Below are 16,482 nucleotides of genomic sequence, written 5' to 3'. Positions count from 1 at the left end.
GTTGAGCAAATGGACACTAAATGCGGAAGGAGACGTTCGAATAGATAACAATCGTATGCTCAGGTGTCCACACACTTCAAATTCCGTTGTTATTTTTAAAAATCCGACTACTAGAGACATCATTTACAGCGACATATGAAAAACACCACCGCCGCCACCAAGGCAGCGTAATGATGACTGAGGGATCGAGGTATTGTACAAGCCCATATGATGAGGAATTTATCAGCTCCTGTAACACAGAGTGGCATCCTGATGAAAATAGAGTCATGATCAATCACGACTCATTATCGCTCATCCGTCACGTCGAACGGCGCGCTGGGAGAAGCGGCGCTGGCACAAGATGCTCATTTCGACTCCGCTGAGCCTGGCTGCGACTGCAGGATTGATGAGGAACAACATTGCCGTGTCCTGGTGTTTCACTCGGAGCATGTAAACACCTCGGACGAGTGAGAGCTGAGCCGTCACTGCTGCAACGCGTCAACGTCTGCTGCGCTTTTATATATTACGTCCTCTTTGCTAACCCAAACGTTCTCATCCAGAGAAGCAGAAACCGCGACTGCTCACTTTTGTTTCAAGATTTCATTCTTTGACCTATTTCAGACTGTTCAGACCTACTGTCTAGACTTTAAGTCCCAATTAAGGAACCCGAGCAGGCAAAATGTTGGGGGTGGGGGGAGGGGTCTATGAGTGAAGACGTGAGCTTCTTGGAAAGACAAGTTCAAATAGAACATGCAGCTCAGCTCCAAGGAGACTCTAGACCTATAATATATCTCGAACATTCACTTTCACATTCAGAGCAGCTTCAAGGATACGCAGCCTTCATAAAATACATCCATAGTATCCATTACACATCCAGAGACATTAAACCTAAATCATATTCAATTATTGCAATGTCCTACCAATAGATAATTACATTGTCCTTCTATAAATAATTAGTGTCCTGCTTAGAGATAATTACATTGTCCTGCCTATAGATCATTACAATGTCCTTCCTATAGATCACTACAATGTCCTGACTACAGATCATTACAGTGTGTGTGTGTGTGTGTGTGTGTGTGTGTGTGTGTGTGTGTGTGTGTGTGTGAGTACCTTGATGTATCCACCAGTAGATACAAGGACCTTGCTATCAGGAGAGAAGTGCAGATCAGTCACCCAGCCTCCATGGAAGGAATCCATCGAATCCTTGCTCTCCCGGGAGCAGATCTTCAGCAGCTTTCCATTCAGCATGTTCCAGAGCTGCACAAACAATATATAATACAGAAAACCCCAAAATCAGCCTGTGAAAAAGGGGCCCGATGAGGCAGCAGGGTACGTCTGATTGTTCTCGTCTGTGTCTCACCTGTGTATTATTACACATATATAGATATAGATATGTGTGTGTGTGTGTGTGTGTGTGTGTGTGTGTGTGTGTGTGGTTTCCTTTTAGTGATTTCAAACTGAACTGTGTGAATAGCCTTGTATTTAGGGTTTCCTGTCACGCTCGCAGAAAAACCCTGCTGCATGCACAACCTTACAAATGTCCAAACTGCCAAGTGTCACTTTGATGGACAGGAGAGAGAGAGAGAGAGAGAGAGAGAGAGAGAGAGAGAGAGAGAGAGAGAGAGAGAGAGAGAGAGAGAGAGAGAGAGTAAGCCCCTACTACCCGCTGCCCACATCTGCACATCTGGCCATTGATGGTTGTGATATCTCAAGAATTTTCACTCATAATCTCTGCACAATCTACTCAGGATCTCAGGATCCACACTATCTAAGCATTTTCTGTAGGTGAGAAGAAACTTTGACTTGTCAAAATGTAACGAAACGATGTTATACATTTCAGTTATACTGTCGTGTGTGTGTGTACACAGTGTACCGGAGCACAGACGCTAATGATAATATGCTAGGTTTCTATGGGAACTAAACTAGCGCACTCTGTTTTATTTATACATCGGATGGTTTGGCAAGGATGTGGAAGATTGAGCAACGTGACATTGGAGGACTCCGACTACACAAAACCAGGCTTCCATCTCTACATTTCTCTCAACGGTGTATTTAAAGGATACAGGCAGAGCTTTTGTGTGTGTGTGTGTGTGTGTGTGTGTGTGTGTGTGTGTGTGTGTGTGTGTGTGTGTGTGTGAGAGAGACAGAGAGAGAGAGGGAAACACAGAGAGAGAGAGAGAGAGAGAGAGAGAGAGAGAGAGAGAGAGAGAGAGAGAGCGTGAAAGAGTGAAAGAGATTAAGAAATAGAGAGATTGAGAGATAGAATATATAAATATATATGAGAGAGGGAGAGAGAGAAAGACACCCAGAGAAAGAGGAGGAAAGACACACAGAGAGGGGGGGGGGGACTTAGAAATTTAGAGAGAGAGAGAGAGAGAGAGAGAGAGAGAGAGAGAGAGAGAGAGAGAGAGAGAAACACATAGAAAAGAAAGAGAGTGATATATAAGAGAGAGAAAGAGAGAGAGTGAGTGAAAGAGACTGAGAGATAGAATACATAAATATATATATGAGGAAGAGAGAGAGAGAGAGAGAGAGAGTGAGTGAAAGAGACTGAGAGATAGAATACATAAATATATATATGAGGAAGAGAGAGAGAGAGAGAGAGAGACACCCAGAGAAAGAGAGAGAAACTGAGGGAGAGGAGGAAATACACAGAGAGAGAGAGAAAGAAAGACACCCAGAGAAAGAGAGAAACTGAGAGAGAGGAAGAAAGACACAGAGAGAAAGAGAGAGATTGAGTGAGAAACTGAGGTAGAATACACAGCGTTTTTAATCGAATATTTCTTATGCGTGCTATTTGTATGGAACGTACAAAATAAAACTTAATCAAGCAACAGCGTGAACTTGTACTGCTGCTGGAAGGTGTGAGGAAAAGACAGGGGTAGGAAGCTGAGCTTTTTGGTGGCTGTGCATCTCTAAGGAGCATCTCAATCCCACCCCTCCTACTTCTCCTCCTTCCGAACAGCAGAAGCATGTGGATGAAGGTCCATAGTGAGCAGGTTGTATTGCTGGAATTTACGGAGCTGAAATAGAAACTAAACTTTGGCATGAGTTGTGGGTCATTCACACGTTTGTGTGGACTGGTAGAAGGATTTATGGCCTTAGAAGAAATGGTCAGAAATCCAATTCCTCTAATTCTGCGTGTCACGGTTGATTTATACAGACTCGGAAGCTGTGCGGAAAACCGTGTTGTGGCAAATCAAGTGCTCACGAGAGCACAGTAAAAAAAAAACTGTGTGTACATCCTCTATTTTCCCATTGGCCGATACGAGATCTGATATGGATGCCAAGCGAAGAAGAAGCTTCTGAAATCACACAGAGATTTGAGAAAGCGCATTTTGTCCCTCAAGTAATGGATCTCATCAACGTTTAACGCGTTTACATGGCAGAATTTTTATTTTGTCCGGTGTATAGAAAGGTTTATCCCACCCCTCTCTAACCCATTACAATTTCATTCGGTTTTGGGCATTTTTATTCCGATTGGGGTGTTTACATTCTGATTAGACTTTTAAACTAATTGCAATGCTCTGTGTAAACAAACCTATAGACTGAGAGAGAGAGAGAGAGAGAGAGAGAGAGAGAGAGAGAGAGAGAGAGAGAGAGAGAGAGAGAGAGAAAGAGAGAGAGAGAGAGAGAGAGCGAGAGAGAGAGAGAGAGAGAGAGAGAGAGAGAGAGAGAGAGAGAGAGAGAGAGAGAGAGAGAGCGAGAGCGAGAGGGAGGAAGAAAGGGAGGGAGGGTCAGAATGAAGACTGATTTTATTATTTGTTCCATGAAATTGTAATAATTTATTCCCAACAGTTTATTCTCTTCATGTTGTAGTGTTTCTCTCGGCTGCACTGCTTCCAGTACGTGTATGTGGATGTTAGATTTTTTGTCCAATCAGATTTCAGCCTCTATGTGCTGCCATGTTAATCTAATCTGCCCAGGGCCTTCAAAATCAGTGCTGCTGGCCTTTTTACCTTAGAGAATATAATGAATGGGTCGGTTTCTTTAACCAATCAGATTTCATATTCGCCTCACAGAATAGCATCAGCATTTTTCTGTCCTCTGATTGGTTGGTCAGAGGGAAAGTGTTACAGCCAAGTTCGACTGGCAAAACGTCTGTAGCTCTGCACACAATAATACATCTGAGTTAGACTTTTTTACGCTTACGGAGAAAGAGAAATAGATTTCGGACATAAAAAATAAATGTTCCAGAAAAGCTAGACCCTGAAGCTAGCTAGCTTGTCTCAGCCCGAAAAAAAGGGTTTGTTCACCAGTTCCAGACCAGTGAATACAAGCAGTACCACTGGATTACAGCCTCTGAGGAGCAGTGCAAATGATGAGTCTGCATCTCTGGTGAGTAGGTTGTATTTTATTTTTAGATTTTTAATGTTTTTGTCATGTTATTAGACAAATATTGATTCTGAACTGCTCCAGATAATGTAGGTGATTGTAGTGTAGAGGTTTGGAGTCTTAACTTGGTCTTAACACCCTCTATATGTGAAATGTCTCTCTCTCTGTAATGTCACGTGTTGTTATATTGCATTTTTGTATAGAATTTATGGATTCTATAATGGGGACGTGATAGTGGTGGTGAACACTTTTTTTTTTTTTCTTCTTTTAATATATATATATATATATATATGTATATATATATATATATATATATATATGTTTAAAGAAAGACAGAGAGATGGAGTGAGAAATGAAGAAAGAGATTGAGATAGAATACATAAATATATGAGAACGAAAGAGCGGGAGAGAAAGAGAGAGAAGAGATGGAGAGACACAGAAAGAAAGACTATCTTAGAGATGGAATACATAGAGAGAAAGAGAGAGAGAAAGAGAGAGAGAGAGAGAGAGAGAGAGAGAGAGAGAGAGAGAGAGAGAGAGAGAGAGAGAGAGGGAGGAGAGAGAGGGAAAGAGAGGGAGTGAGGGAAGAGAGAGGGGTTGACAGTTTTGGCAGCAGGAAGAGGTTCATTTGAGAGAAGCAGTAGGCATGATAAAAGAAAGGATTAAAGAAAACGAGTGAAAGTTGAAAGAACGGAAGTTCTGGCTGTGCATAACATTTCAGTGAGAAGAAGAAGAAAACCCTGCTGTCCTTCTTCCCTCATTAGAAAGTTGATCGCCACTGTTTCCGAGGACAATACGTTAAAATGGGACACAGCACAGCTGGAATCAAACCCCCTTGTCTCCAAACGAACAGAATACATACAGAGAAGCTCCACAACACCTTCACCACCCGGGTGTTGCACTTCAGACTGATTTCTGTGTGACGCGGTTAAGTTTCTTTTTTTCATTCTATATCCATGCTCTGACATCAACAGAGGTCTAAAAATGTTTTGCATACCAAATAAAAATCTTCTAATTTTGTTGTGTTACCCTTCTGTTTGTCCTGCACAAAACTTATCCCTCTCCAAAATTCCATCGGCCTACTCACCAGCACTGAAACCAGAAGTCGATTCATCAGTTATGCCGATTATTCAGCACCAATACTACCAGCGATTGCTGGTACTATTGCAAAATCCATACTGATAGTTTTTCCGGGTTGCATTAAACAGTTCGAGAGGCGAATCACTGTGCTGTTTATTTGAAGTGTTTTTTTTTTCTATTTGAATGTAACTGGATTTTATTCATTTGCATTGTTACTATTTCAGCGGAGTGTTAGAAACGGAGTGTTAGCGGAGAAACGAACTGTCCACATGCTGAGAGTGTGTCATGCTGTTCTTCATGCTAAGGGAAGATTTTTCAGTGGAAATTATGTTCTGGACATTTATTGATTTGTTTGGTCAAAGGAAATCTTCAGACAGTCGAGTTTGTTGCATAGAAACAAAAGAAACATGCATGTTTCTCTCAGACACCATAAAAGAATTGATGTTTTCAAAGTTTCGACAGACTCGGTCTATTAGCAGAGAATCCAGCAGAGTCAGAGCTCCTGAAAAGTTGTGAATTACAAAGAGAATTTGATGAGGATCCCCAAATTCTGTTATGAGATATACTGTTATAAGTGAGAACAAAAGAAAGAGATTTAACAAAATTATAATTATGCAATGGGAGTAATCAGCAGTGGTGAATGAAGAAGACAAGCTTGAGTTAAAGTACAGATCCACATGTTAAAATATGACTCCAGTAAAAGTAAAAGTGTCCCTTTAAAATTTCACTTGAGTGCCTTCAAATGTACTCAAGTATCCAAAGTACTAGGATTTATAGTGTTATGGCTTTAATGCTCCGTTATCACTTTTGTCACAAGACCCTTCGTTTAATAAACTGTGAGAAATGTGAAAAGACTCTTAACACACCAAACTATTAACAGAATGATATTAATGAGTCAGACACTGATCGATTTCTATTACAATTATCATGTAAATAAGGCCGCGGTTGTTGTGGCGAGTTTGATTAAGGAGTTTCTTTCATCATTTATTTCTCTCAAGATGTTCTGCTTGATGACGCTGAACTGTATGTTGGTGATAAGTAGATGCCACCAAGCGGCAATTAAAACAAGTTCAAAAAGGAGCACGTGCTCGACCCGGATTGGTGGCTTGCAGAGTGTTTGACCAGTTTTTATCTGTTAATAAATAAAAAGGGTTATTTTGAGTGATTTCCTAAAATGTAGTCGAGTAAAGATATTTGACTTACTTCAGTAATGATGAGAAAAAACTACTTATCTACAGTAATTAATTACATTTACTTACTTACTGTCCACCACTGCTGATCCGAGGAGTTTCTCAGCTAGCAAGCTATTTAAAAACCAAATAGCAACTTGAACTGACCTATAAGACAGCTTCTTATCCAGTTTCTTATAATCTGTTACCTCCGAATAGCATGATTTTCTAACTCTTAGTCATTTTTTGTTCGTATAGCATTCTGTTCATCTCACGTTTGCAGTGTCGGCTTCAGTAGCCTCTTAGAAAAAAATGATGCAGTTAAAAATTCTTTTGGGTTTTGACTGTAAAATGTGTCGCATGAACCAGATGCAGGGAAATATGTGCTAATATTATAAATCGTGCTATGTTCATGTGAGTTCCTCACTCACCCTGATCTCTCCGTTGTCATCACCGGTAGCGAGGCGCTTGTTGTCTCCGGAGAAGCGGCAGCTGCGCACGCACGCCTTGTGGCCTTCCAGGAAAAACACCATCTTCCATGATGAACAGCTCCACACCTGAGGAGACACGAATCATATATCTTGGACGGACAAGTTTGTCTGGGTTTAGAGTTGCACAGATGAGAGCAATGGCGAGCGTGCTAGCCGTGCACCTGATCCAATCACGGAATCCGGTTTGGGACTAAACAGAACTCCCTCCTGTAATTACCAGGTTGCTGCTTCTCAATGCTGAGAGCTGCACGTAACACTCGTCTGATGACTTCGTACTGTGTTTATAATCCAAATCCATGAACTAAAAGAGGTTTTTGCACCTCCATTACAAGAGCAAATAATAAAACGCAGCAGGTTTGTATGATATAATGATATTCCAGCCTCTCCCAATACAATATAAAGCACCCTGATCACACTCTACTGTCTCTTTAAACATGTATAAAACAATGAAAATACTTAATCTTTATTTCTCTCAGACCACTGTATGTGAGGATGGTTCCACATCGACAACCTAAAGATCCATGAAGTTCCTGAGCAACTCAAGAACTTTAAGAATGGATTTGGACTGGAATTCATATCAACAGTCTGCTACAACAGTTCAGGACCACATGTTGCATGGACAGCGCCCATCACCGAACACAGCAATGAATGATGCAAATGTAATGAATGGACATTCGGTGTTAAGGATGAGGATGTTTCCAGATCATTCAAGTGAAATTAAATCGTTAAGATCGATGAACATTAAAGACCAGAAGAACCAAAAGGAAACCAACAGCGACTCAAGGAGAACATGCAAAGGAGCTCGGGATGAAACACTTTCCCCTCGTTCTCACCTTCACCGTCTTGTCCGCTGAGGTGGTGGAGAAAAGGAGTCCATCAGGGGATACGTCACCGGATAGAACAGCACCTTGATGGCACTGCAGGTCCTGGAGCTTCTCTCCTGACTTCAGATCCCACACCTGACACACATTAAACACACACTGACTGAAAGCTCTACTGATTGTACTAATGGAGGGAGAATTGAGGGTTTAAATGTTTATATTAAGGTACCTAGAAATACACACACTATACAGACAAAAGTTTGTGGACACCTGACCACAAGACTGTTTTTTCTTTTTAAACATCACATTCCACATCTAGTCTCCATTCACAAGAGTGAGACTGGAGACTGATAATAAGCTCCACTCTTCTGGAAAGAGATTTCGATAGATTTTGTGAAGATTCATTCAGATCAGGTACTGATTAGGGTGAGAAGATGAGGAGGCCTGGGATGCAGCAGGTATGAAGCAGGAGATCTTCCACTCCCATGTAAAGCATTTCTTGAGCTGGCTTTGTGTACAGGAGCATTGTCATGCTGGAACAGGTTTGGGTCTTCAAGTTCAATTGAAGAGAATATTTCATGCCATCCAAAGACGTCCTTTAGAACTGTGCTCCTTTGGGGAGGAACCACATATGACTGGACAATTCAGGTGCCCCAAAACTTTTGTGCATAAAGTGTATATGTGGGAGTAAATAGGACATTATGCCATTATGTTGATCATTACCTTCACAGTGCCATCAAATGACCATGACAGCAGAGCAGAGGATGAATTTAGAAGTTGAAACCTTCTCACTTGCTCCTTATGGCCTTTTAATTCCAGATACTGTCCTGTCCTCCACCGCCACACCTGAGAAAGAGAGGGAGAGAGAGAGAGAGAGAGAGAGAGAGAGAGAGAGAAAAAAAGTTCTATATACACCCACTGTATTAGGAACACATGTACACCGATAACTGCATGAATAAGCAGGTGTTCCTATTAAAATGGACAAATAGAGTATAACATATACTCTATATACTACAATGAACACACACACACACACACACACACACACATATATATATATATATGTAACTGTGTAAATAAATGATGGCGTGTGAATATTTCGTAGATTAGGACTTACCCGGATTGTAGAGTCTTCCGAGGCTGTGATTAGGGTTTGCCCGTCATCGGTGAAGAGGCAGTGGTGCACGGTTTTGGTGTGACCTTGCAGTGTTGCTAAAACGTTACCCGAGGGAACCTCGAGCACCTGCGTGAAGAGAAACGAGAGGAAGATGCTTTTACACTTGTCACATATATTTAATAGCACGGTGAAATCCTTTCTTCGCATATACCAGTGATGTAAAAAAGATGGGGTCAGAGTGCAGGGCCAGTCGTAATGGGAACACAAAGGGTTAAGGGCCTTGCTCAAGGGCCCAACAGCGGCAGCTTGGCTATGCTGGGGCTTGAACCCCCGACCTTCTCATCAGTAGCCCAGAGCCTTAACCTCTGAGCTACTGTCTCAACCCCAGAAAACCCAGAGTGTCATCATAATTATAGACAAAAAAAAGAAATAATGAATAAATAAATAATTAAATACAAAAAAAGCAAATATTAAATGAATTAAATCTTTAACAAAATATCGGTAAAGATGAAGAGAAGGAGAGAGAACAGATGCGATACCGAAGTTTGACCATGTGCTAGCTCAGTGGATAAGAAATTTAATTTCTTATCCAAAGGTTTAAATCCCACCACCACCAAGCTTACGCTGGTGGGCCCCTGAGCAAGGCCCTTAAGCCTCCTGCTATAGAGCTCAAAACCTACTAAACATGAATGATTGTTAATGCTGACTTCACCCTCCTCACCTTACCTATATTGGTACCTGACTTTACTAGCCCCCTTGTGGCTGAATGATTCTCACACAAATGTCCTCAAAATCTAGTGGAACATCTTTCCAGAAAAGTGAAACTCATTATAACAGAAAATGTGGAATAATAGTGTAATGAGATGTTTAAATCTTATGTTCAGGTGTCCATAAAGAATAATTCGGAATACATCATATAGAAGAACTTCCTGGTGTAGACTTTCTGCTGTTGATGTTTCGATGTATCTCCTAATTTATACTCTATCTAAAAAAACATCTTACCAAACATCAATTCCTGATCTTATCAATGCTTTAGTAGCTAATTAATCCCCACAGCTACACCCCCAAATCTAATGGAAAGACTTCGCTAAAGAGTGTCATTTCTTATAAGCATTTATTATTAATAATCATTCTGGAACGAGACGTCCTACAAGCACTCTCAAACGCAAAGATGTCCGGGTGTCCACATACTTTTGACTTTATAGAGAACGACAAAATGCAAAAAATGTGACGGGAGTCTTCGTTTCCAGTCTTTTATTTATTTTTGTCTCTATATCCTTCATTTCCTCAAACCATCTGTTACTTTCCACTCATTTCTGCTCAGTTGCTTGGACTACGTTCTTCTCCACTGGGACTATAACTCGACTGGGCTTTCTGTGGGTTCTCTGGTTTTCCTTCCACCTCCCAAAAAACGATGATAAACAGTATAGAATGAGTGTGTGGGGATGAGAGGTCAATGGATTCATAATTAATCGGCACCGTTACCGATTGCCGGAACTGTCGGCAAAAAAAATATACGGATAGTTTTTCCGGGTTGCGTTATAACAGTACGAGAGCGGAATCTAGAAGCGAATCGCTGATGCCCCATGCTGTTTATTTTTTAATATGGTGTGTTACTTTCTTTTAGCATTTGATTGCATGACTTTTTATTTTCCTCAATATTTATCAATATAATTAAAACATCCATATTTATTTCATTTAACAAATTTTCATTAATCAAGTATTTTTGCTGTTATAAAATTCAGTACATACAGTGTTTATATGTACATAGTGTGTTTGTTTGCTTTTTTAAATCCAGGATCCACTTTAATTGGTTAGTACGAGCAAATACGAGCCAACCTAGCTATCGGTATCGGTAAAATCCCATTGCATCCCATCCACTGTTTATCCCCGTCTCGAGTCTGGTGTTCCTAAAACAGACTCGGTATCCAATTGATAAAGCATTGATAAATATAAACATGATATTCATTTTTATATAAATGTTTTATATAGATAAATATATGAGTGTATTGAGCGTGTGCAGCAGAATGAGGTCCCACTTTTCTTCTCACACCAGACCTGTTCATGTAAAATCTAGTAAAAGGAATGAAAAACTGTGCCAGGTGTAACAGGAAGATGTTCTTGCTCCTCGGTGCTGAAGTCTGTCGATCTGACAGATCATGTATAAAAGACGGATGGAAATTCCACAGAGCGACCTGCTTTCAGATCTTTCCTGAACTGCGGATCAACCCAACCTTTGGACTTGATCATATCCTGAACAGATGGGTGCTCAGCAGTATATTAAATCACACACACACACACACACACACACACACACACCATACTGTACCTGTACTGTTCCTAGCTCTAGCCCTAGCGCGAGCACTAACGTACGCTGTGGGCTCAAAACCTGCAGCGCTCTCCAACCGATGCTCCTCAGAACATGTCTAGCTCTGATTCTTTCTGCCTGGAATCAAGTTCAAACACACACCAGAACGGAAATCTGAATGGAAATACACAATTACTACGACTCGCTGAGAGATGGTTTCATTTTGAAACAAAAATGAGTGACCAGATGTTTCCGTATCCGCCCCAAAAAAAAAAAATTATACACGGGTAAATTATAGACTGTAAAAAGTGTGTGTGTGTGTGTGTGTGTGTGTGTGTGTGTGTGTGTGTGTGTGTGTGTACACAGTTCCCTCTGGTGGTCTCACAAGATAATGCACACTTACAAACTGCACAGAAAACACTTTCTTATGCACTTATTACGCCATGTAACAAATCACGCATCACCCAGTAACATGTAAGGGATAATCCATGACTTGATTTGACTGCATGGTGTGGAGGTGAAACTACAGTGGTGTGAAAAAGTGTTTGCCCCCTTCCTGATTTCTTCTTTTTTCGCATGTTTGTCACACAAGTGAACACAACATGCAGTTTTTAAATTAAGGTTTTTATTATTGGGGGAAAACAAAATCCAAAACTACATGGTCCTGTGTGAAAAAGTGTTTGCAAAAACAAAACAAAATGTCTGTGTATTTATTTTTTTTAAACAAAAATTGTCAAAACAATGTTGTATTATATTGATTTCTTTTGTAAGCTCTGTTGTCAACTTGCTATCTGCAATTAACATTAAAAACAATACAAATGTCAATTTACACAAATTGCTTCGCCTTGCATACTTGAATACCGTTTTTATTTAATTTTTTTACAGAAAAAAGCAACCCAGCATGAGGGAATTTGTTAAAGAAGAAATCTACTACAATCTACAAGCTTCTAAAACCTTTAAAATGTCTAAATTAAAGAGAGTTATACTCAATATGTAGCTTTTGGATTTTGTTTTTTTAAGTACACTTTTATTAACAAATACCCTGAATTAATTTTATATAGTTATAATACGATACCTTCTAATTAAAAAATAGTTTAGTTGTTTTTCTATCCGGTTAATTGTTTAATTAAAAAAGAATATTCGTCTTTAATTTAAATTTTAATTCGTTTAGCAAAATAATTGTTAGTTGCAGCAATATATGAAAAATACCAAACATTTTAGGAGGCAGCTGTTCATAGTCCTTAAGGTACCAGCACAATAACACATCGTTATTGATCAAATAAAAATAAAACAGATATCGTTAATACCGCACAGCCCTAATAAAAGAGGGATTGCTTCTCTGGTGAAAAATGGAAAAACATCTTCAGAACCAGAGGAAGAACATGCTACAATAAGGACGGTGCATTTGTCTCAACACTCAAGGACAGACTTCACCAGTGTGTATGGATGGATGGATGGAGAGACATTGTATAGAGGGATGTAGTGATGGGAAGATCAGATCATTTTAATGACTTGGTTCTTTGAATCTGATTCATCAAAATTATTGAATCTTTTTTGGAGTCATTCGGTTCATTTAGTTTCTTTGATCAAAAATAAAAATAAATGTAACATTTTCCATAAGCAGATCCTCCAAAACGTCTACATACACCAATTTTAACCAACGTTCCAATGATAAAAATATGACAATGCAGGGAAGGACGAATTATGATAAACAGAATGAGTAACATCGTCTCTAGTATCTTCTGGGCCGTGTTGTTGGTTCTTTTGTCACGTGACTCCCATAATTATTGTAACAATAATGCCAAGATTCAGACCAAAAAAAAAGCTGATCTATGGCATTGTGTAGCTTCTATGGGAGTTTCATCACAAAAAAATAAACGACTGAGACCAGAGGACTTGTGAGATGAACTACTCAAGTCAAGTGTTTACTGTGTACAATTTTGCGATGCTTTGCCCATTGTCCAGTAAAAAAATGAACATTAAAGACTAGTTTAAAATGAACGGATCATTCTTTGAGACGACTCTTTTTTCAGTGTCACATTAAAAAATAGTTCAAAATGAACGGATTGCACTTGAATGATGGTTAAGATGTACAAGTGGGTGTGACCCAATAGTCAATCTACTGATGATGTGACTGCTGATAAAAGCTGATAATCCGAGCTGCAGCTCACTCGCTGAACACAACTCTGAGGACAAATTGTCCCAGGGACAAGCAGGACGTGAAGACAGCTGCAGTAAAGACCTGGCAGAGCATCACTAGGAAGGAAACCTAACGTATGCTGATGTCTGAGGTTCTCAGAATTCATGGCAAGTGTAAGTGTGTGTGTGTGTGTGTGTGTGTGTGTGTGTGTGTGTGTGTGTGTGTGTTTAGGTACTCAGGTATGTTTAACATTATTTAAGTAGAAATGAGTATCAAGTTGCTCATGCAATCAGAAACACACTTAGATGATGTGTTGAATAGCATGTGTGAGTGTGTGTGTGTGAGTGTGTGAGTGTGTGTGTGTGTGTGTGTGTGTGTATATATGTGTATCTGTGTGCGTGTGAGCCAGAAAATAAACCAGAGCGAGCAAGCTATAAAATCGATGCCCATCCTGAACCGCTGTGTGCATCAAATCTCGTTACAAAAGACAAGACGTGACGTCCCCAAGCAAGGTGAGCAGTATTTTTACCCACAATGCTTTGCACATTCCTGACCTGCATACGAACGCCACAGGAGGCAAGTTGTGTGTGTGTGTGTGTGTGTGTGTGTGTGTGTGTGTGTGTGTGTGTGTGTGTGTGTGCGCGCGAGTGTAAGTGTTTACCCGCACACTGCCGTCCTCCATGCCTAGAGCCACGGTGGACGTCTGCTTGCAGATACACACGCAACGAATCCTCTGTTCCTGTCTGGCAGTCTCGAGCAGTACTTTTCCCTCCGAGCCTGAATACACCTGCACACACACACACACACACACACACACACACACACACACACACACACAGACACACACACAGACACACACACACACCAAGGGTACAGGATGACAGAGGGCACAATTCCTGCTATGGAGAGACGAGAGAAGGAGTGTTAAGCGGCACATGTGCCTCTCTCCCAGGTCTCTCTTTCTCTCACGTGTCTCTGTTTCTCTCATGTCTTTTTTACCCATGTTTTCTCTAATGTCTCTTTCATCCAAATGTTTTGTCTCTTTCTCTCAATTGTCTCTTTCTTTTATATGTCTCTTTCTCTCGTGTCTTTCACCAACGTTTTGTTACTTTCTCTCAAATGTCTCTCGTTTCCCCTCAAGAGTCTCTTTTTCTCCCATGTGACTTTTTAAGTGTGTGTCTCTCTCTCTTTGCTTTTTCTCTTATTGTGGATCTCTTTCTCCCAATTTGCCTCTTATTCACTCACATGTCTCCCTTTATTGAAAGGGTATCTCTCATGTGTCTCTATCACTCATGTGTCTCTTTCTCTCTCACGTCTCTCATTCTCACGCGTTTCTTTCTCTGACTTGTCTATCTTTCTCCTATGTGTCTTTCTTTTTCCCACGTGTCTCTTAATCTTATGTGTCCAACTTTATCTCACATGTCTCTCTTTCAATTATGTGGCTTTCTTTTTCCTCATGTGTCTTTCCTTCTCTTCAGTGTGTCTATCATTAAAACCGCACAGCCCTTAAAAAAAAGGGATCGCTTCTCTGGTGAAAAATGGAAAACAGATCCTTTTAGTGACTTGGTTCTTTGAATCTGGTTCATCAAAATGATTATCACTCACGTGTTTTTTTTCTCTCTCACGTCTCGCATTCTCACGCGTTTCTTTCTCTGACTTGTCAATCTTTCTCCCACGTGTCTTTCACCTTTGTTTTGTCTTTTTCTCTAAAGTGCCTCTTTTTCTCTCAAATGTCTCGTTTACCCACGTTTTGTCTCTTTCTCTCATGTGTCTTTCTTTCTCTCTCGTGTCTTTTTCTCTCACGTGTCTTTTTCTCTTACGTGTCTCTCTTTGTCTCATGTGTTGCTATATCTCTGAGGTAAGTACCTGTAAGCAGTTCCGGCTGTCTGCTGCCACCACTGTAATGTCCTCCTGACTGAAGAGAACATCAAAGTCCCTCTTCAGAGCCACGGCTGAAGATGTGTGCACACGCTCGGTCTCCCACAGCTAGCGCGATCACACACACACACACACACACACACACACACACACACACACACACACACACACACACACACACAGGAGAGAAGATAGCCTTTACTTAAGGTCAGATCTCTCTAGAACTGAAATAGTGTGTATTGATTGTACAGAATCCACTTAATGAGGAACAGCTGAACATTCACATAGGAGTGTGTTATTATTAAAGATGATGTTGGACTGAGTGCTTATTATCAAATCATCGTTAGACATAGATGTGTGTAATAAAATGGCGTCTGGACAGAGTGTGTGCAGAGCAGACAGTCTGCATGCGCTTACTCTGATCATGTGATCATCCGAGGCTGAAAGCAGGAGCGAGCCGTCTGGAGAAAACTGCACACACGGCACCCAGCTCAGGTGACCACTGCATTCAGCCATCTTCTTATTAGCCTCAAAGTCCCACAGCTAACACACATACACACACACACACACACACACACACACACACACAGTAATAATCAGAGACAGATCAAGACAGAGAGACAAACAAGCAGAGACACAGAAAAATAGAGACAACCAGCCAGAAACAGACAGATAAAGACACAGAGACAGATAAGCATAGACACAGAAATAGACATAAAGAGACAGAAACAAATAAGTAGAGACAAAAACAGAGACAGAGAGATGAAAACACGTTGAGACACATAGGGACACACAGAGCGTCAGACCCTGGCAAGTAAAGACACAGAGACAAAGACACAGAGCGATAGAAAGAGACAAGTAGTGACACAGACACAAATCGAGAGACAGAGGACGAGACAGAGACAGACAGGACGAGACACAAAGACATAGATAATGATAAAAACACATAAGTAGAAACCAATAAAAACAGAGACAGACAGAAAGAGACAAAAACAGACAGACAAAGACAGACAGAGAGAGACAGGCGCAGATAAATAAAAACAGAAGAACAGAGACAGACATACAGTTTAGAGACACAGAGGGACAGGCACAGACACAAGCCAGACAAGTAGAGAGACATAGAGAGACAGACAGAAAGAGACAAAAACAAGAAAAACAAAGACA

The 16,482-nt window shown here is 40.6% G+C and overlaps 1 protein-coding gene across 3 annotated transcripts in view; it reads right to left on the bottom strand.

The window, feature by feature from the left end:
• The window catches only part of apaf1 (apoptotic peptidase activating factor 1), a 46,978-nt gene that overhangs the window by 9,417 nt on the left and 21,079 nt on the right, over window positions 1–16,482 (bottom strand). For all 3 annotated transcript variants that reach the window (XR_014534282.1, XR_014534283.1, XM_083546179.1), the window contains exons 19-26: window positions 15,736–15,861; window positions 15,307–15,426; window positions 14,102–14,227; window positions 8,993–9,118; window positions 8,599–8,721; window positions 7,888–8,013; window positions 6,995–7,120; window positions 1,090–1,236 (exon numbers count right to left, since the gene is read on the bottom strand). Coding sequence is in view for 1 of the 3 variants with exons in the window: in XM_083546179.1 (XP_083402305.1) it covers window positions 1,090–1,236; window positions 6,995–7,120; window positions 7,888–8,013; window positions 8,599–8,721; window positions 8,993–9,118; window positions 14,102–14,227; window positions 15,307–15,426; window positions 15,736–15,861 (1,020 nt within the window). In the remaining 2 variants the exon portion in view is untranslated. The remainder of the gene's footprint in view (window positions 1–1,089; window positions 1,237–6,994; window positions 7,121–7,887; window positions 8,014–8,598; window positions 8,722–8,992; window positions 9,119–14,101; window positions 14,228–15,306; window positions 15,427–15,735; window positions 15,862–16,482) is intronic.

The sequence above is a fragment of the Silurus aristotelis genome (assembly GCF_946808225.1).
Source record: "Silurus aristotelis genome assembly, chromosome: 7".
Classification (NCBI taxonomy): domain Eukaryota; kingdom Metazoa; phylum Chordata; class Actinopteri; order Siluriformes; family Siluridae; genus Silurus; species Silurus aristotelis.
This window is presented reverse-complemented; position numbering and strand designations above follow the sequence as displayed.